General features: G+C 38.1%; 2 protein-coding genes across 3 annotated transcripts in view; both read right to left on the reverse strand.

The window, feature by feature from the left end:
- MSRB3 (methionine sulfoxide reductase B3) overlaps nucleotides 1-2,720 on the reverse strand; it is a 67,742-nt gene extending 65,022 nt beyond the window's left edge. For both annotated transcript variants that reach the window (XM_032221540.1, XM_032221539.1), the window contains exon 1: nucleotides 1,963-2,720. The gene's annotated coding sequence lies outside the window, so the exon portion shown is untranslated. The remainder of the gene's footprint in view (nucleotides 1-1,962) is intronic.
- Nucleotides 2,721-4,426: 1,706 nt separating this feature from the next.
- Nucleotides 4,427-20,482, reverse strand: part of LEMD3 (LEM domain containing 3) — a 38,467-nt gene continuing 22,411 nt past the window's right edge. Inside the window, exons 7-13 of the mRNA XM_032220752.1 lie at nucleotides 18,604-18,705; nucleotides 18,224-18,326; nucleotides 17,923-18,101; nucleotides 12,401-12,482; nucleotides 6,787-6,892; nucleotides 6,625-6,703; nucleotides 4,427-6,470 (exon numbers count right to left, since the gene is read on the reverse strand). Of these exons, the coding sequence (XP_032076643.1) occupies nucleotides 6,307-6,470; nucleotides 6,625-6,703; nucleotides 6,787-6,892; nucleotides 12,401-12,482; nucleotides 17,923-18,101; nucleotides 18,224-18,326; nucleotides 18,604-18,705 (815 nt within the window). The 3' untranslated portion in view covers nucleotides 4,427-6,306. The remainder of the gene's footprint in view (nucleotides 6,471-6,624; nucleotides 6,704-6,786; nucleotides 6,893-12,400; nucleotides 12,483-17,922; nucleotides 18,102-18,223; nucleotides 18,327-18,603; nucleotides 18,706-20,482) is intronic.

Genomic DNA, 20,482 nt, shown 5'->3' on the forward strand with positions numbered 1-20,482 from the left:
AATTTAGAGCAAAAAACATAACACAACCTTTTCCTTCACCCAGTGAAACAACTTATCTTTAAGAAGTCTACACTGAATATGATGTTTGAAGAACTGATGAAAACAAATCTAGTAGTACTTAAAGATTAATTATGATGTAATTCTGTGTTGGGGGAATAGTTTCAAAACTTTAATTGATTTGTGATACTGTAAACTGCCCAGAGTTGCTGGATAGTGAGATTGGTAGCATATAAATTTAATAAATAAAAAATTACCCAATTATCAAAAACTTTTATATTTTTATTGTGTTGGAAATATAATTCAATAAAACACAATCAGAATTTTAAAATAACATGAGAATGTTTTGCTTAAACTATCAAGCATCAAAGAGCATTTTTGGAACTCCTTTCTCCCAAATACATTTAAAACAGCATGACATAATGACAAAAAACATTTTTCAAAAGCAAACTCAGTTTGCATAGGAGTCTTAAATAAAAAGATAAGCAACATTGATATTAATGTGCATTCAGAAAGCTGTCTTTGTAATCACTTGGCTTTCTTCCTCTCCAACCTGGATTTCTTAAAAAAAAATATTTTAACAAAAAAAAATTGGTATGCTGCAAGAATACATGTTGTCCTTGCAAAGATCTATCCACACTATCGGAACAGCCTGCAAAAACAATGGAATTCTAGAAGTTGAGTGCTTGAAATTGATCATGCCACCATGACATTCACATGGTGAATATACTTTATATGGCTATTTGAATATTTATAAAATATAAAATAAGGTTCTGGCCCAAAACATTTGCCTAACCCTACATAAGACATCATGTGGCTTGTTTGGTTTCACCATACCATATTAAATGAATCTATTATTGTTTGTAAATCATAGCTATAAACAATCTGCTAGTTCTAAACTATATTATCTCTGGTAAAGACTAAGACATCAGAAGAAAACAGATGGTCAATATGAGAACTGAAAAGCAATATATAAGATGGTCTAAACACCTTAAACATATTTAGATTATATTAAAGGTTGATTCTGTTAGACAAAAATCTCCTTTGTTAACTTGCATTAACTGAGAATCCTGAGAGAAAAATGCACTTATTTGTGAACTCTAAAACAGTTACTCTAATCTCTAATCCCCACAGACAAGCAAAAATTACTGGATTAATAACAAAGTTTTGCATATTAATGTAATGGAAACAACAGCATGCTAGTTGGAACTCTCACACCTCCAAACCTGGCAAATTGTCAGTGGCCTTATTTCTGTGTCAAATGCTAATACTTTATATGAACCTTTAAAGAGATTATTTGCTTTAAAAGTGATGTAACGTCTCCAATCCCATCCAGAAAAAATGATTTATTTTTTTTTTAAAGGAGGGCTGGCTTCCCAAAGCAAACTAATTTAGAAAAGAAAATCTTAAAGAACTCCATACTCCATTATTCCCCATTCCAACCTGAATATAAAAAAGCAGCCAAGATTCATACTTTGGTTACATATTGAATACCATCACATAATACCTGAATTGAGTTGCAGCCACCACCCAGATTCAGCCTAATCCTGAACAAGTACTCTTGGTTTGATTACATACATTCAAAACACAGATGGGAGGCTTGAATCATCCCAATCTCATCCTTGTTTAATCAGAGGCATGCCCTGTGGATATTGACAGGATTCTGGAAAGCAAGTGAGGAAGAAAGGTGTCCTTAAATTAAGACACGCTTATAACCGCTTATTGTGGATTATTCGACTGCGCTGGACCCGAATGATAGAGAGTACAATTTTTGATGGAACTATATATCTGGATAGTCAACCTGACTTCATTTGACCAGAGGTGAAGGAAAGCTACCGGGGCTGGACGGCTGCTGGCTGGAATGCGCGTCTCGTGGCAAGAGGACACCTCCACCTTTTTCTTTCCTTGCTCCTCCCTGCCATAAAGCGGCTTCACCAAGCCGTCGCCCTTTGATTTTCAACTCACCGCAGGCCGGATCGAACAATCTAGAAATCCGAAGAGAAAGAGACGGGAGGATAACCTGGCCTTTGCCAAGGGACCACGGTTCCCCTAGCTGGTATCTGCGTAAGCGCCGCCGCCGCGCAGAATCAATTCAGGAGCGAGGGAGGCTCGGCGCGCATGGACAGGCGAGGCAGCGAAATAAAGCAGCGCAGCCTTGGCAGGAGAAAAAGTAGCTACTGTTCCCGCAGCCGCCTCGGGCCAAAGGCACCCTCCACCCCCACGGCCCAGCCAAGCAACCTCTCCAAAAGGCACGACGGGAAATTCCTTGCACGGCAGCTGCTCGATCAGCTCCAAATATGAGCATAGAGCCCAGAGACCGACGCCGTCCCAGGACGGGGCGGAAGGAAAGGGTGCGTATTTCCAGGGCTTTATAAGTCTTGCGTCGGCCAGCAAAACTTTACTTTCGGCTTTCGCTTTGTCTTCAGTTGCGGCAACTGAGTTCATAGAACCCATATAGAAATTTATAGAGAACTTTAGTACAACCAATCCCCCCTCCCCCCGCCTATAAATTTGGTCCAGATATGGTTCCATCTAAATATAGCACACAAATTCCTGATACTTTGCCAATATCTGACCAAAGTCCATTTAATTCAGAGATGTTTCCAATTCAGTGGCATGACACAGGAAGCAATACAGGTAGTTCTCAATTTACAACAGTTCCTTTAGTGAAAGTTGTTACAATCTTGATCTTATCTCTCAAGTATCATAGGTCAGTGTTTTTCAACCTTTTTTGTGCAAAGGCACACTTTTTTCATGAAAAAAATCACGAGGCACACCACCATTAGAAAATGTTAAAAAAAATTAACTCTGTGCCTATAGACTATATATAAAGTAATTCTCCCACGGCACACCTTACACTATGTCACGGCACACTAGTGTGCCGCGGCACAGTGGTTGAAAAACACTGTCATAGGTTAACTGCAATCCAGTCCACACTCATATTTATCCCTGGTTTAAAACAGAGCAAAAAGTCTAAATTTCCTGAGTTTTTTCTCACAATCCAAGTGCTTTGTCATTGCATTCTTCTGGTATTTTTTTCTCAATGTCCAATTGTAGCCCACAGTTCTGGAATTTCTCACTCAAGTTGCTATTAGCTTTTTTTTACATGATCAAGGTGAATTAAATAAAATGTAAAAAAGCAAAATAAGAAAGCCAATCTTCATTGGAGTTCCATTAATGTTTTCAAGATAAAACCTTATAAAACAATACCTCTCGGATCCATCCACTCTAGATGGCTACAGGTCTCCAATAAGATTCACATGGAAGAAATGATATTCCTGATATTCTAGTTCCAGACCATTTAATGCTTGTTATGTTGATTACCAAATATGAGTAATCAACTGGAAACAAATGGAAAATATGTCCAGAAAATTATTCAAGAATTGGAATTTGTTTGGAAATTGGATGAAAAAGAGAAGACTCTCTATCCCTAACTAACTTAATCCTAGAAGTCCTACAATATTCAGTGTTGAAGATTAGTGGATTTCCTGAAGGTTCAACCATGTTATGATTACAGCATAGGCCTCAATTCAATTCTCATTATAAAAGAACTATGAAGGATCTTTCAAAACCAAAATCAGATTTGAAACCAGTTTGAAAGGTTGCTACTATGGATGTCTCTAAAGTGACCTCTTGTAAATAGGTAATGCATAATTTTAACTTCCATCATCCAATTCAGTCTATTAACTTTTATAAAGCCGACTGGACTTGTATACAATAAGTCATTGACATCCTTTCAACTTATTTGTTCACATCCTCCATTAATATTAATTAACATAGATGTAGGAAATCTAGAAAAAAATCTATTAAATATTTCATATAAGAAATTCCAAAATTAGCATGGATAGAAATCCTCTAAACATCCTGCAAAGATATTTTTACATGTAAAAAGTGCACTAATTTCTGCAAATGAATAGGTTACAGTAATAGCAATCGCACTTATATATACTTCTTTACAGCCCTCTCTAAGCAGTTTACGGAGTCAGCATATTGCCTCCAACAATCTGGGTCCTTATGTTATCTTAAAGGTATCAACTTGAGATTCTGTCATTATTCTACTTTTCAGAAGAGTCTAGAAGTAATTAGAAGAAGTCCCAAAGGTACTTTCAAAGGTTCTTCAGCTAAAGAAGCTTCTTGGATGAGAAGCGAAATGTCGTCAAAGAAAAAACCAAAAAATCCAGTTTCTTCTTGAAAAAAGTATCTTTGGGACAACCATGACCTGGATGAGAATCTCCATAGACATTTAATTAGAAGATATAATGAACAGAGTAGCTGTTCACACTTAAAATACACATGATAAAATGTAGTTGTTGTTTTGTGTTTAACAATCATCCAACTTTCCTGTGCTTCTAACCAGTGCAAGAGTTGAAAAAATATATTTTAACTATTATTATCCCGATGTTAAAAGACCTAAAGAACTGACACGGTGTAAAAAGCCCTAATAAATCTTTAATTAGTTTTGTTTTGCTTTTATGTTTTTACAGGACAAATTACAAACATCTGACTTTCTGAAGTGGTATTATACACATTTTCATCTGTCTTGCAGGGAGGAAAACAGGTCAACATTTTAATGGTAAAATAGGCTACATAATGGTACAGTTTACAATAACAAATGTACAGAGTTAACACATAGTTTAGAAGAAGATGCATCTGCATCAAAAGGCAATGTTTGCCACAATTTAATTTTATATTCACACTTGCAATAGGTCACAAAATGGTTACTAAAGTCAGAACAATAAATCACTATGATGCACAAATACAGCAAAACCTAATTATATACATATAAATACATATACATGTATATTATACATATTTGTATATGTATATAGTAAGTTTCATGAAAATCCTAACAGATCTGTCAAAATCTACTCTTGTCAAAAATATGTACTTGTTCTTTGAGAGTAGAACTTTGTGTGGTTGATTATATTACATATATTTGTTAGCATCCTAGACAAAACCGACCATATTTTTTTCCAGATAAGAAACAGTCCATTATTAAATATGTTGCCCACAAAAAAAGCACAAGGATAAGGCACAGTAGGATTTTTCATTACACAAATGTGTGTCATGTTCATTTATCCATAAGAAAACGTGCATTATTTGTGCAAGTTCATGCTGCAAGGTCATAGCTACAATAAAAAATGGACTATTTTTTTAAAAAAAAATGGTTTTCCATCCCATCACCTATATAATATTCAACTGGATCAACACATTATGTTGCTTCAACAGGAATTACTATATCAAATTATTTTATATTTTCAGGTTATGTTTCAAAATGTTTTGGGTGTTTATAATTTTAAAGGTGTAAACAATGCACACATTTAATATAGAACACATAAAAATCTCTATTTACTGCATTTCTACCCTCTATCAAGAATTTATTTCCAATATGTGCATTTTTTAAAATTTGTGCACATTTAGGTAGCAAATTTTAATGGAAAATATATTCCCCATTATTATATTGTAAGAGATTTTCTTTTGTAGTAAATAACTTTTCACAAAGTGAGTACCTGCCAATTACTTCTTTATTGCTCACATGATTTTGAATCCATTATCACAGTAACAATACTAGACCATTCACACAAAAATCATAACCATATATTTTAATATAAAACCTACAAAAGATATTTAACTTGTATCTAATACTTCAAAGGTATTTGGCCCTTGGATAATAATACAGCCAAATTAAATAAAACATTGGTTATGAATAAAATAGGAAGCTTATTCACTGCTTTGAAGCAGACATCCTCACAAGTTACTTGCTGTGCTGCCACCACCAATGTTTATATACAAAACCAGCACATCTGCATTCAGTTGTTTTCTGCTCTAAAACTACTAAAGCCAGCATTCTTCCCATTCCCAGACTGACACAAATAAAGTTTTTCAGCAACAGAAACTAATTACTGGACAGAAATTAACACATCTATTCATCTTCCATCAAAAATTGTAGGTGGCTTTTGTTACAAAATACCCACAAGATTATTTCACAGGAAACTATGGAAATACAGTTTACCTCCATGCTTTTGGACTGTTATCATAACTTGTTGGTGCAAAAATTCAACCATATCTGAAAATGCTTAATAAACCCAACATTTGTCATGCAAAACATAATATATTGATTTGCTTGGACTCTAAAACATAGCCAATGTTCTTTTAATTCAGTACTACTCATTACTCAGACATTCTAAAAAATGAGACTGAAAAATGATTAATGTAAATGTTAACATACAAAAAGTAGTAAAAGTGGAAGACAAGGCCAGACAGGAAAACCTCCTGCTGCAAGTCAACAGTTCTAGTACAATAAGTGTCTCAGGAGTTTCCCTGGTTGTTGGCTGTGCCTGTCCGGAGGCGAAGATGAGACATTGAGTTCATATGTGTATTTGATGGCTTCAGAGGCGCACTGCAAGCAGTAGCCTGTGGAAAACGATGATGATACCGATCTAATCGCAGATACTTTACTGTTACCAATTTGCCTGGAGCAAAAGATAATTTAAAACATTAATATCATTTTAAAAATGCAATGTGAATAAAATTAATTTTTACAAGCATTATTATGTCATATGCAATATTTTTATTTAACAATTACTGATGCTTGCTGCTGAATTATTTGTAAGGAAAACGTCTTACCATCAAACCAAGATCCATGCAATGCTTTAAAAGCTTTTCCAGCATATTCTGGAGATAAACACTTGACATACACACAACCCTGGTGAAAAAATAAAATTTTGGTTGATATCCAGCAGAAATATTGAATACATGAATTATATACTATCTTAAATCACTTTTTACCTCTCGTGAATTTTTGTCCACTGCTATGTGAACTATTCCCTCATTATCACTGCACTTTTCCAAGATTGCTTCTTGAATAGCCAAATGCCAATGATCACCAATTTCCCTAAAAACACAACACACAAAACTTTATTAATGCTGTATCTTAATGTATTCAAAATAATACAGCAAACTAAAACAGAAATCAATAGATTGCAATTAAAAAGATAAAAAGACAGTGGCATTCACATAAATCTGCAACATTTAATAAACATATCAAGGAAAGGGTGATTTGTGTCTCAACTTCCAGTTTCTTATAACACAAATTATCAATGCCTCTGCAGACAAGAACTTGTTGATCTCAAAAGCAAGCAAGATAAAAATCTTTTCACCTTTAAGAGGTAAAAACAACTTTTATTTTAAAGCACAATTTACCAAGAACTTTACAGATTTCTTTATCTAAAATTGGCTACTGTATTCTTCTCACATAAGTACAATTAAACTATCACTTCTATGATTGGGTTCTATTACTAGAACCCAATTAAAATATCACTTCTATGACAGTACATGCCAAAAACTTTCACAACTTCCATCAGATATTGATATTCTCTATCAAGATAAGACCCATAGATTTTAGAATACTGCTTGTAATAAATCTCACATTTCTTCTTCTGCCTGTCAATAAAAATATTTCATCATCTTTTACATTGCCAGTAGGGGTTGTAATACTTATTATTTTTAACATAATTAACATTTAAATAATGTTAACACAGAGTTACAAGAAAATGCTATGACTCAAGAAAGTCCCTGCCAATCAGAATAATGATTATGAACTACAAGGAACAATAATTGTTCTATCTTTAATTCTTAAACTAGAATAAAAGCTATAATGCTAATTAAATTAATTGAAAACTTGGGTGATAGAAGAAATTTATAGGGACAAAATAATAAAAAGCAAGGCTGTTCAAAACATTAAGAGATACTGTGCTAAGCACTTTAGTTCAAACAAACACTTCTTCTCGAAAGCTATATGGAAAGTGACAGGTAATGAGGATTTAATAGCTGCCAGCTAATGTAAGGTTGTAAACTGTAAGCTGATGCAATGAGGATGATTCAGCAATACATGTATCACCTATTTAAGACTCTGATGGGGTCCATACAAGTCATTTACCCTTTTAAGAGGTGTCTATATATAGGTGGCCATTAGAGGGCATTTTCTCTCTCTCGTGTGTATCTCATTTTTCTTCTTGTGTCCGTAGCTGAGTGGTAAGGATTTATCTACCATGTGTCTATCTGTATATATGTATATAAACCACTACTAATTGTCTAAAGCTGCTGTGTGCTATGTTTTGTTCCTGGGTTTATCTCATAATAATAGTCATGCTGCCAAAACTCAACAGTTTAGGAGCCCAGTCCAGAGAGAGGGTCAGAGTGACTAGAGAATTTAGAGAGAGTAGTAACCCAGTGTGAGCTTACACCAGAGTAAGTGGTTTAAATTGTGATTAGCAGGCAACATGGCCTCTGTCAGCATAATGGGAGGAGGTTACCTGGTGTCTCAGTTGAATGAGACAAACTACCTCTCCTAGAATGTGAAGATGGAGAAGTACCTGCGAAGGGAGGAGCTGTGGACAATTGTTACTAATCCACCAGCCAAATGGGTGGTTCCTACTGCCGGTTCACACATGGTTGCACAGCGCATGCATGCGCAGTAGTATAAAAATACTTCTGCGCATGCGCAGAAGCCAAAAACAAGATGGCGCTGTGCATGGCGCCACCAGGAAAACCAGTTTGGCGGTGTGGCAGGCCTGGGTCACTGCTGGTTCCAACGACCCAGGCCGCCAAACCACTACTAGTTCTGCTGAACCAGTCCAAACCGGTAGAAACCCACCACTGACCAGCGGTCCTGGATGATAGTGACCAGAGAAGAAACAAAAAAGCATTAGCCAGCATAATTCTTGCTTTAGAAGACAGTCAGCTGCTATAGGTAAGAGGTCTACAGTCTGCAAAAGATTGCTGGGAGGCCTTGCGCAATGTGTATGTGAGAGACTGCTGGTTGTAAAATGTTGCTGACTAGGAAACTGTATAAGGCACAGCTGAAGCCAAGAGAGTGTATGTCCACACATTTGCAGAATATGAGAAGGACATTCCTTGAGTTGGAAGAAAGGGGAATGACTTACTGAAGCACACAAGGTGTATGTCATGCTTAGTTCCTTGGACAGTTAATGGGATGCTCTTGTGACTAGTCTAGAGTCCATGCAAGAATAGGATTTAATCATGGCATATTTAATTGGTCGATTGTTGGAGAAGTAGAAAAGGAGGAGAAAGCGTTAAGCAAAGACCAGCATCTGCAACAGTCCAGGATGCTGGCAGAGCAACTGAAAATGTTAACTTCATGAAGAAATACTACACGTGTGGTTCTACTGAGCATCTCCAGAGACGTTGTCCTGAGAGGAGGAACAGAGGAGCAGCGAGACAAGGGTGAAGATCTAAGCAGCAGATGTGGAGTAGTTCTCCAGCATCACTATCCCTAGCAGCATCAACAACTGAACACACCAGGAATATGTGATTGTTGGACAGTGGGGCAAGCCAGCATATTAACAATCCACATGTGTTTTCTGGTTTGAAACCAACAAGGCAAACATGGGTTAGTCTGGCTGATGGACAGAAAGCTTCTGTAAAAGGGGAAGGCAATGTGTATGTACTAGAAATAGATGCTACATTGTACAACGTGTTATGTGTACCTGCTTTAGAGCACAATTTGTTAAGTATATCCATGTTAGACAGGCAGGGTTCCGAAATAGTATTTGCTGGGGGACTATATATCATTAAGAAACACGGTCAGGTATGTGCACAAGAAGTTAAAAAGGATGGTCTGTACGTTCTGGGAATGCAAGAACATACCATATTTTTCGGACTATAAGACGCACCGGAGGAGAGACCGGAAATAGTAACACAGAAACACGTAAGTCCAAGAAGATTTAATAAGGGTGTACTTCCTGAACAGTTTACTGCAAGTGGTCAAAGCACAGTGTTAGGTATGAACCTCAGAATTACCAGGAAATGATGTTATTGCCTAAGGTAGAACAAGATAAATGGAAGAATGCTATGGAAAAGGAAATGAAATCTATGGATGTGCATCGGGTATTTACACCTATGAGATTAACAGAAGGTAAGAAAGCAGTAGGGTGCAAATGGGTATATAAGAAAAAAATGTTACACAATAATGAATTACAATATAAAGCATGATTAGTGGCACAGGGATTCACACAAAGAAAGAATATCCATTATGATGAAGTTTTTGCACCTACTGTGAAAAGTGAGACCATAAGGCTAGCAATAGCACTAGCAGCTTCATATAAATATTCTATGTATCATTTTGATATTTCTACTGCTTATTTGAAAGCTGACCTGGCAAAGGAGATATATATGGCTCAAGCTCCAGGCGATGAAATTGCGATGCCTGGATATGTATATAGATTGAATAAGGCAATATATGGATTGAAACAATCAGCCAGAAATTGGAATCAATGTTTAGATACCTCTCTTAAAAACTTAGGATTAAAGAGCAGCAAAGCATATCCCTGTTTATATATGGCACAGTATGAAGGAGTAAAGTATTTGCTATTAGCATTCGTAGACGACATATGTTTGATTTGTAAATAGTGGTCACAGGCTGATTGTTTTGCTACAGTTGGAAAATGAATTTTGACTAAAAAGCCTAGAGGAAGTAAAAAATTATCTAGGGATAGAGATAAGTAAAACACAACAAGAAGGATATATAATGAGACAAACAAAGAAAATAAAACAATTACTGGAGACATAAAATATGTTAGACTGCAATAGTGTATCAACCCCTCTGCTGTTAACTTTCAGAACACTGTGGTAACAGAAATCGACACAGAATGTGGTAAATAAATGTATCAGTCTGCTATAGGTAGTTTATTATATCTATCCCAGTGGTCAAGGCCTGATATCACCAATGCTGTTAGTATATTAATTCGGCACACAGCGGCACCAAGACAACACCACTGGTTGGCAGTAAAAAGAATATTAAGGTATCTGAAAGGAACAATGAATTTAGGATTGTGGATAAAGCCATCCGATGATCTCAGTTTAAAATGCTATGTGGATAGTGACCGGGCAAATAATATGTAAGACAGAAAATCGACCACAGGGTTTGTAGTGCTGTTTGCTAACACCGTAATTGGATGGAAATCCAGAAAGCAACCATCAGTAGCACTCTCTATTGCTGAGGCGGAATTCATAGCTTTGTCTGAGGTGGGTTCTGAGATAACATGGTATGTGCAATTACTGAAAGATGTACATGTTAATGTAAAAGATGCTGTACCAGTGTTTGAAAACAATGCTGCATGTACAACAATGGTGACAGGAGATCGCATTGGAAATAGAAGTAAACACGTAGACATTAAATACTGTAATGTGAGACGCTATAAAGGAGAAACTGATCAGATTACAGCATTGTTCTAGTGATTGTAATATAGCTGATATGTTAACAAAACCTGTATCTGTAGAAAGTATAGACTGTCAAAGCGTTTGGATTATCAGATGCTCAGCTTTAAATGGGAGGAGTGTCAGGTAATGAGGATTTAATAGCTGCCAGCTGTTGTAAGGTTGTAAGCTGTAAACTGTAAGCTGATGCAATGAGAATGATTCAGCAATACATGTATTGCCTATTTAAGACTCTGATGGTGTCTACACAAGTCATTTACCCTTTTAGGAGGTGTCTATATTTAGATAGCCATTAGAGGGTGTTTTCTCTCTCTCATGGTATATCTCATTTCTCTCCTTGTGTCCGTAGCTGAGTGGTAAGGGATTTATTCACAATGTGTATATCTGTATATATATGTGTATATAAATAACTATTAATTGTCTTAAGCTCTGTGTGTTGTGTGATGTGTTTTGCTCCTGGGTTTATCTCATAATAATAGTCACACTGCCAAAACTCTGACAGAAAGCATTTCTCATTGTCTGGGCATATTGGTGAATGCACAGTCAAGTATCATCTGTGCATGTACACATATGCATATTCACACCCACCCACAAAGAGAATTAAGAAAGCTCTATCCTTTAGCCCTAGTGCAATATTGTCACATAACCTGGTAAGAACTCTGCATGTAAGAGAACTCCAACATATCCCTGAATTGAGAAAAAATATTTAGAGGAATGGACCAAAAGTTCATTTCAGGTTATGTGACAATATTGCACTGGGGCTAAATCTTCAAATCCAAAATTCCTCCAAGTAAACGTGCAGACCGACCCAGAAAAGATTTGGTTTAGGTAAAGTTTGTTAAATCTAAAGCTCTGCATACATTTTTCAAAAAGGCAACTAATGTTAACTCTGTATTCACATATTAATCTCTATTAGTTTGGTTTGTTTAACTAGAAATTCTTCATCTAGGGCTGAGATGAAACTTAGCTCATATTGTAAATCACAGAATTGCAGAATTACTGATAGTTCTAAAGGATTCACAAACTTTTTTTCATTATATGTATGGTCAGTAAAAAAAAATGAAATACAATTCTCTCTCCTAAACAATTTATTCTATATTTAAATAGATATTCCATTTGTATAAACGTGAACATTTTCTATATGTAAAGAAAAGAATATACTTACATTACTGGATCAAACATATTGCGAATCTTTAAGCAAGGTGTCAAACTATTTGGTGGTGAATTTCTTCTATCTAAATGAAATGCTACCAAATATATATATATGTGTGTGTTAGTAATAAATCATATTTTCCACATCAAATATTTTAAAACCAATCTAATCCTTATTGGTTATCAGAGGTGGGTTGCTGCCAGTTTGGCCCAGATTGGCTGAACCACGAGTAGGGGCGGCAGGAGGCTCCCACCTGCCCAGATGCTTCTGTGCATACGCAGAAGCGTGGTACACGCGTGGGAGCACGCCTGAACGGCTGGAAAAAAAATTGGTAACCCACCTCTGCTGATTACATAAATTATAAATGACTAATGCACAATGCAGAGTAAATTAATGAAACTGTAATGTAACAATACCATAACACACATTTCAGATTACTGCTAGAAACATGCCATCCTCAATACAGTTTTACAATGCATGTTACTAACTATATTATTACGTTTTCAGTAACACTATTAGACAGCATTATTGTGATTTAATGAAATAGTCCTTGGTACAATGGAAATTGGCTGTAGTACTTTATACCTCAGCTTTCCTCACATTTACCTTGGCATATGAAACAAACAAGCCTTTATAATAGCAAATAATAATAATAAAATGTTATTATAAGTGACTTGAACTAAAACAGAACTATGAGAAGTGGAAGTACCTAAAAAAAAAGACATGCAGAATGTACTCTTTTTCAAATGCATAGAAATCTTATGTTCTACCTTTCTCAAATATGATATATGATGATAGGTTTGTTTTAAAAACAAATAATATTTTAGAAGAATGGAATATTATATACAATATATAATAAACATTTTCAGCTACTTAATTAAAAACTACAAGCACTATAGTCTAAGCTTGGTCCTAAGATTCATTAGTAGGAAAAATAGTGGGGATAAGTTAATAAATAAACTATACATTCTCAATGATGGAGAGCGGAAGGTGCTACCATCGGGCTATCGTCAATCCTGATTGGTCCATAGAGTAAGAGAAATTGTTGCAGCCATGCCTCTTCTCCTTCTGCCCAGTTCCTCTCAGTCTATGGTCCAAATAGTTTTTTATTAGCTTGTGTGAAACTATCTTTCCAATAGTATTAGTATCGATAATTTGTCTAATTGGCTTCCCCCAAAATTATTCTAAAGTTCCCTTCAAGAGTTGTTATTGTATCGCTGCTGCAAGCGAAGGAGGTGGCAGGCATTGCAGCCGCCTCGCTGAGATGCCGGATCGCCAGCAGGCTTGGATCTGGCAACCTGCTCTTCATATAGAGGAGAGTGAGGTAAGCGGAGACTGGTTTCCATATAACTGACCGGCTCATGCGGCTGTGGCCCCGTATAGCAGGGGAAAACCGCTCTTTTAAATTCAGGTTTTGACTGCCGTTTTTTCTCTCCTTCCTTTGCAGCGAGCCGTTTAGCCACCTCTCCACCTTGTCGCACCGCTCTGAGGGCCATTTGAGGCACCATTCTGGCTTCCATTTGAGGTGCCGTTCTGGCTTCCATTTGAGGTGCCGTTCTGGCTTCTCAACCTGCAAAATTGGCCAATATTAATTTGTTGCATTCCTAGTTGCCTTGGAGCGGCTGCAGGATTTTCCGTCTTGCAATAGTGTATAAGATATTTTGGAATTTTAAGGTTTCCTCATCTAAGTATTGATCCATGTTTCCAAAACAGAAGAGAGAAAGAAAAAGAAAAAATAATAATAATGACTGCAACTCTAGTCTTCCAGGCCTCTCTTACTTTTATTTTAAATTGACTTGAATACAAGTTCTTTTATACTCTTCAAAGGGGAAGGGTTCTGTTCTTTCTTTCTTTCTTTCTTTCTTTCTTTCTTTCTTTCTTTCTTTCTTTCTTTCCCTGCTAAAATAATTCTCAGAGGCACCTGTGAAAACAGTTCGTGCCCTTGGTTCTTTATCAGTTTCTGTAAACAAGTTGCAAACCCTTCAGCTACAAAGTTAGTGAAGTCAAGTAAGAAGAGAGATACGTTGACCGTTGAGTCGCAGTTAATTTTCACCTTCTGTAGGAAACAAAGTTCCTTAAATTTCTTTTAGTGCGGTTTAATAACAAGTAGTAGGAAGAATTGTTAAAATAAAAAGGAAGGTTTTAATCCAGAAGTCAAAAAATAAAGCAACAAGAAGCAGAAGAAAAAAGTCAATCTGTTCACTTTAAGAGGAGAGATGAAGAATGTTAGGAGTATTTCAATCCACAAAAAATAGTTAGAAAGACAAAGGGGGAAAAAAACTTTCCACAGTGATCCCATTAGGATTATTTTCGCCGGTCAGTTCTTTTGTTTAAGGATCTAATTTGGCTTTAAAGAAACATTTCTTTGGGCAGTTTTTAGCAAAATAGAAAAAATACCTCACCAGATGGACTTCACTTTCTCTTTTCACTGCCTTCCTTCCGGAGCATCCCGATTTCATCAGCATAGGGGTTGCCTGTTTACTGCGGGCTTGAAGCACTTCCCTTGGGTCTATCAGGGATTTTGCAATATCCCTGAGACCAGCAAGGCTTTGTCTTCCTGATCACCATCTCTATTGGATGGTTTAGGTCTCAATGGACCCCCCAGCGGCAAAAGTATCAATGGCGGTCTCAGAGTATCGAGATCGCACGTTTTAACACCACGACATGGCTCCTCCTTCTACCCAGGCCCACTCTTATGAACAGGCTGTAACAGACCTCCAATTCACAATACACACCCTCCAGCAAGTGGGGGTTTTGGTCAACTTTGCTAAAAGCCACCTCACTCCTTCCACAAGGTTATTACATCTGGGAGCAGTAATTGACTCCAGGGAGGGGGTGGTCTTTTTGTCACAGGAACGTAGGTCTAAGTACAAAGCATAAGTGATAGGTGGGTGGTGCCTGTTTTAGATCTTCCTCACCTTTTTAGTACTATGATATCTTGTATAGGTATAGTCCCCTGGTCACGTTTTCATACCAGGACTTTACAGTGGGCCTTAATCCCATATCAGAGAGAGATGATGAGCAATTCACCTTTGGCTATTCCAGTCTCTCCGCAGGTCCGCCTGTCTCTCCGGTGGTGGCTATCCACAGCACTCAACCGGGGGTCAGTTTCGAGAGCTGACAAGGGTAACCGTGACTACAGATGCAAGTCTTTATGGCTGGGGGGGGGGGGGGTTGATGGGCTCAGATGACAGCCACAGATCTGCATCACAACATAAACTAGCTAGAGATCAAGGCAGCACGGTTAACCATATGTCACTTCCAGAGAGACTTGCAGCACAAGCATGTGTTACTTCTTACCGACAACATAGCCACAAAGGCTCATGTGAACAAGCAGGGTGGAACTCATTCCAAGGCTCTGTGGACAGAGGCACACAGACTGATTTTGTGGGTGGAGGCACATGTGCTATCGATCACAGCGGACCATATTTCTGGGACTGTCAAACACCAGGCGAATTGGCTCAGCCGAGGACCACAGGGAGTGGCAGTTCCACCCAGACATTTTCCAACACATCTGTCACAGGTTCGGGACGCCAGTACTTATTCTGTTTGCAACCCCGGCGAATACACAACTGCCGAGATTTGTGACGATATCAGAGGCGAGGAGCCGAGGACACAGATGCTCTGAGATGCTGATGGCCGAGGGGCCTTCTATACGCTTTACCACCCCTTCCCCTCCTTCCGGGGACCATCAGGCGGGTGGTGTCAGAAGGGGAAGAGATAATCTTGTTAGCACTAGATTGGCCCAAGAGACCGTGGTATATGGACCTGATCCAACTGTCAGTGTGCTCTCCTTGCAGGATTCCCAGCGAGGAGATTTGTCTGTGCCAGGGGGTGTTGTTACACCCGGAGCCCCAATGGCTCAAAATAACCACCTGGCACTTGAACGGAACATTCTAGGCAGGGCCAAGGTTTCTGATAGTGTCATTTCCACGCTGGAGTCTTCCAGGCGACCATCCACCACTAGAATTTACAACGCCACGTGGGCGTTTGTCAAGTGGTGCACAGCGCTGTCCATTTCTGCAGAGGACGCCTCGGTGCCTCAAGTGCTAGATTTTTTACAGGACGGTCTAGACAGGGGCCTTGCACACAACACCTTGCACTATCCACTATTCTACCAGGGGAAGGTCAGGTCACCTTCCCTTAGTGAGGAGATTTTTGAAGGTGGTGGCCAATCTTGCGCTCCCTGTTATACATAGGTTCCCTACATGGGATCTGCCTTTAGTTCTTCAAGCAATGACGGATCCTCCATTTGAACCAATTGGCTCAGTTGCCCTTCAGTTCTTGACATTGAAGGTAACATTTTTGATTGCCATCACATCGGCTAGACGTATTTTGGAGCTTGGGGCTCTTTCTTCTCGCAACGATTTATGTATTTTCCATTAGGATAGGGTAAACTTAAAGTTAGATCCTGCTTTCTTGCCCAAAATTAATACTCCATTCCACAGGGTGCAGGAAATTGTATTGTCCAATTTTTGCCCAGCTGCTGCTCACGCCAGAGAATGTCTTTGACACAGACTGGATGTCCGGAGGGCATTGAGGATTTACCTCAAGTGCACGGCTTCATTCCACAAGTCAGAGGCACTCCTGGTGTCTTTCCAGCCATCCACACAAGGAGGTAGGGTAACTTCTAACACAATAGGCAGGTGGTTGAGAAAGGTTATTTCCTTGGCTTACGAAGCTAAGGGCAAGTTTCCGCCATAGAGTATTACTGCGCATTCTACTTGCAATGCGGCCACCACGGCGGCATGGGCAACTAGAGTGCCGTTTGAGGACATTTGTAGGGCTGCTTCCTGGGCATCCCCTACTTCTTTTATTAGACACTATCAACTGGACGCTTATGCGTCTGCTGAAGCATGCTTCAGACATAGAGTGTTGCAGCAGGTAGTGGTTCCCCTAGCCGCTACAGATCCATAATCTATTCCCTCCCTAGGGATGGCAGTTTGGGTACGTCCCGATGGTAGCACCTCCCGCTCTCCATCATTGAGAACGATAGTTGGTACTTACCTGAACGTAGATTCTAATGATGAGACAGGAAGTGCTACCTCCCACCCTAATTAGTGTAGCAGCGGAGGGGGAGGTATCCTTATTGTGATTTTTATCCTGCAGATTTGCTCCCTACAACCTCGAGGAACTGGGCAGAAGGAGCAGAAGCGTGGCTGCAACAATTTCTCTCAGTCTATGGACCAATTAGGATTGACGATAGTCCGATGGTAGCACCTCCCGCTCTCATCATTAGAATGGACGTTCAGGTAAGTACCAATGATCGATCTAATCAGCTTATTCTTAGAAAGATTCTCCTCTTAGCATTGGCTCTATAATATATTATTGGATAGAGGAATAACAACTAGAATGAGAATTAGACATATACATCTACTGAAGTAACCCGCTAAGCCCAGCAACTTACCTAACAAAGACAACAAAAATCATTTTATATCAATATCATTATAATTAATTAATCTAGAGTTAGCATTAACTGAAAGTATAGGAAAGAGAAAATATTTTACAAAGTATAAATGTACAGTATTGCATACCTTGACCTTGCCACACTTTAGATGGCATGATTAGCATTTTATCACATGATGCAGATGGCTGTATCCATTTCCACACCAGAAAATCAGCACCACCTACTCTTCGTGTTTCTGTGCGAACTCTAGATTCATTAGCAGCAAGGAAATCAACAGATCTTTTCCATACTTTTTCCATTTTTTTTCTGAAATATGCAGAATATTTTGGCAAAATATTTTATTAACATGTATTAAGAATCTTTCCCCAACATTCATCTTTGGGGTAGCCTGAATAAACTGGTAAATATTTTAAATTCTTTGAACATACCTGTCTTTTGGTGCAATCAAAGAATCTCGAACATGGGGAATAGGCATATATGGTTGTAATTCTTTGTTTTCCTGACATGCTTCATTGTGAGATCTTAGAATATCTGAAAAATATTGTGTTAACTAATTGCTACATCAAATTGGAATCGCAAGTTATTTAATGAAAAGTATTTAAGGTTAACACAAATTACAACATTTTCTGTGATTAGGCATTAACTATACTCCTGACAATCAAAGGTTATCAAAATGTATATTACCTTCTGTATGAATAGGGAGGAACAAAATATCACAGTCCAACCTCTGAAAAGTCTCACAATTATTTATATGACATGGTACAAATAGTGAAGCACACTATTAATTAAAAACTTAGTTAAAACCTACCTATAATTTTTACAATCATGTCATACATCTGCCTGGTCTCCTCCTCTTCTTTGTACCATCTATACTTCATATATTTTATGACTCCCCAAATTATTCCAATACCTGTGTCAAATAAAAACAGAGATATCTAACTAACAATTCAAATATTACAATTGCCAGTTTTTAGCTTAGAAAGTATGTGAATTCAATGACATTTTAGCTTGCAACAAGTATTTCTGGCATTCCATTGTCAAAACACCTATTTAGAACAAACCATTGTTAGTTAGTCCGAGTGCCAATGCTTTGAGGATTCCATTCTGTTTTGTTTGTTTGTTTGTTTGTTTGTTTATTATATTTATATGCCGCCCTTTTCCCCCGAAGGGGACTCAGGGCGGCTCACAACTCAAACCAGGGAAGGGGGATACAGACAAAAATTAAAAACGACACATAACAATGCATAATTTAAAACACACGACAGTCACACCATTCGAGACGGGGGCAACAGCTCTTTAGCCCCAGGCCTGTCGGAACAGCCAGGTTTTAAGGGCTATGCGGAAGGCCTGGAGGGTGGTGAGGGTTCGAATCTCCACGGGAAGTTCGTTCCAGAGGGTCGGAGCAGCCACAGAGAAGGCTCTCCTCCGGGTAGTCGCCAGTCGACACTGGCCGGCGGATGGAATTCGGAGGAGGCCTAATCTGTGGGATCTAATCGGTCTAGTGGAGGTAATTGGCGGTAATTTTGGAGATATGGATTACTAAAGGTGTTCACTATTTAGTGAGAAAGGCACTTTGGATCCAACACAGACCCTTTTGTTATACCTGCTGGCAGCATTTAGGAACCCAAGAAAAAGCAGTTACTTTAAAGAACATCCAAGAGTAACAATAAGCACACCTATCCTAGATTCAAAGCATTTTCCCCACTTAAATTTTAATGTTTAATGTTCCTCTATTGATTGGAGTTTTGCCTTGCATTTTGTAATGTTTTTAAAAAATACCTCAGTCTTGCTTACTGAGGGTGGATGAGATAATCAAGAAAAAGCGTGCTAGGGAACAGGTAGATGCAAGCAGTCATTTAAACAGAAAATGATCGCTGTCACTCTGAATATAATTCTTGTTAATGAAAGATTTAGACCTATCATGAGAACAGCTGCAAGAAACCTGTCACTTAGACTAACTATTGTGCTGAAGCCTATGTATGCCTGAGGGTCTTTCCTATGGAATTTTAATTTTGGATTTTATTTTTTATTTTAAAGCAACTTAATGGAACATGTGGGTTAAAAAAAAAAGACAGAGAAAAGCCAAGGAAAACCCAAGAAAGTCCAGTTGCCTTTTGAACAGTATCTTTGGGACAACTATGACTTGGATGATTGAGAATCTCCATAAACACAAAGAAAAAGATTCACATGACCTACCTTTCTGCTGTTTAATTCAACTATTTTAAAATTTAAAATGATATTTTCTTTCTTTTCTTCCTCCAAAGCCTCTCCTTCCAAGTAAGTTCTATTTATCTCTTTGACGGAATTCTTCCAACAAGACAGTAGCTATTACACTATTACTGAACTATTTACTATGCTTGGCTATCTCTCCCCACCACTACTTTCCAGCAAATTTCAGCTCATTCTTAACTGATTAACAGAGATGGAAGGGATCTTGTAGGTCATTTACCCACTGCCCAAGCAGAGATCCTACACCATTTCTGACAAATGGCAGTCCAGTCTCTTCTTGAAGCTGCCACAACTTCTGAAGGGAAACTGTTCCATTGGTTGATTGGTATCGCTGTCAGAAAAATTCTGCTTATTTCTAGATCATATTCATATAAAAATTATACCATCCAAATAAACTATGCCTGGGAAAGAGTTAAGAGGGGTAATCAAAGGAAAAGCCCAATCAAAAGGTAACAGGT

Source organism: Thamnophis elegans, chromosome 7 (genome assembly GCF_009769535.1).
Source record: "Thamnophis elegans isolate rThaEle1 chromosome 7, rThaEle1.pri, whole genome shotgun sequence".
In the NCBI taxonomy this organism is placed as follows: domain Eukaryota; kingdom Metazoa; phylum Chordata; class Lepidosauria; order Squamata; family Colubridae; genus Thamnophis; species Thamnophis elegans.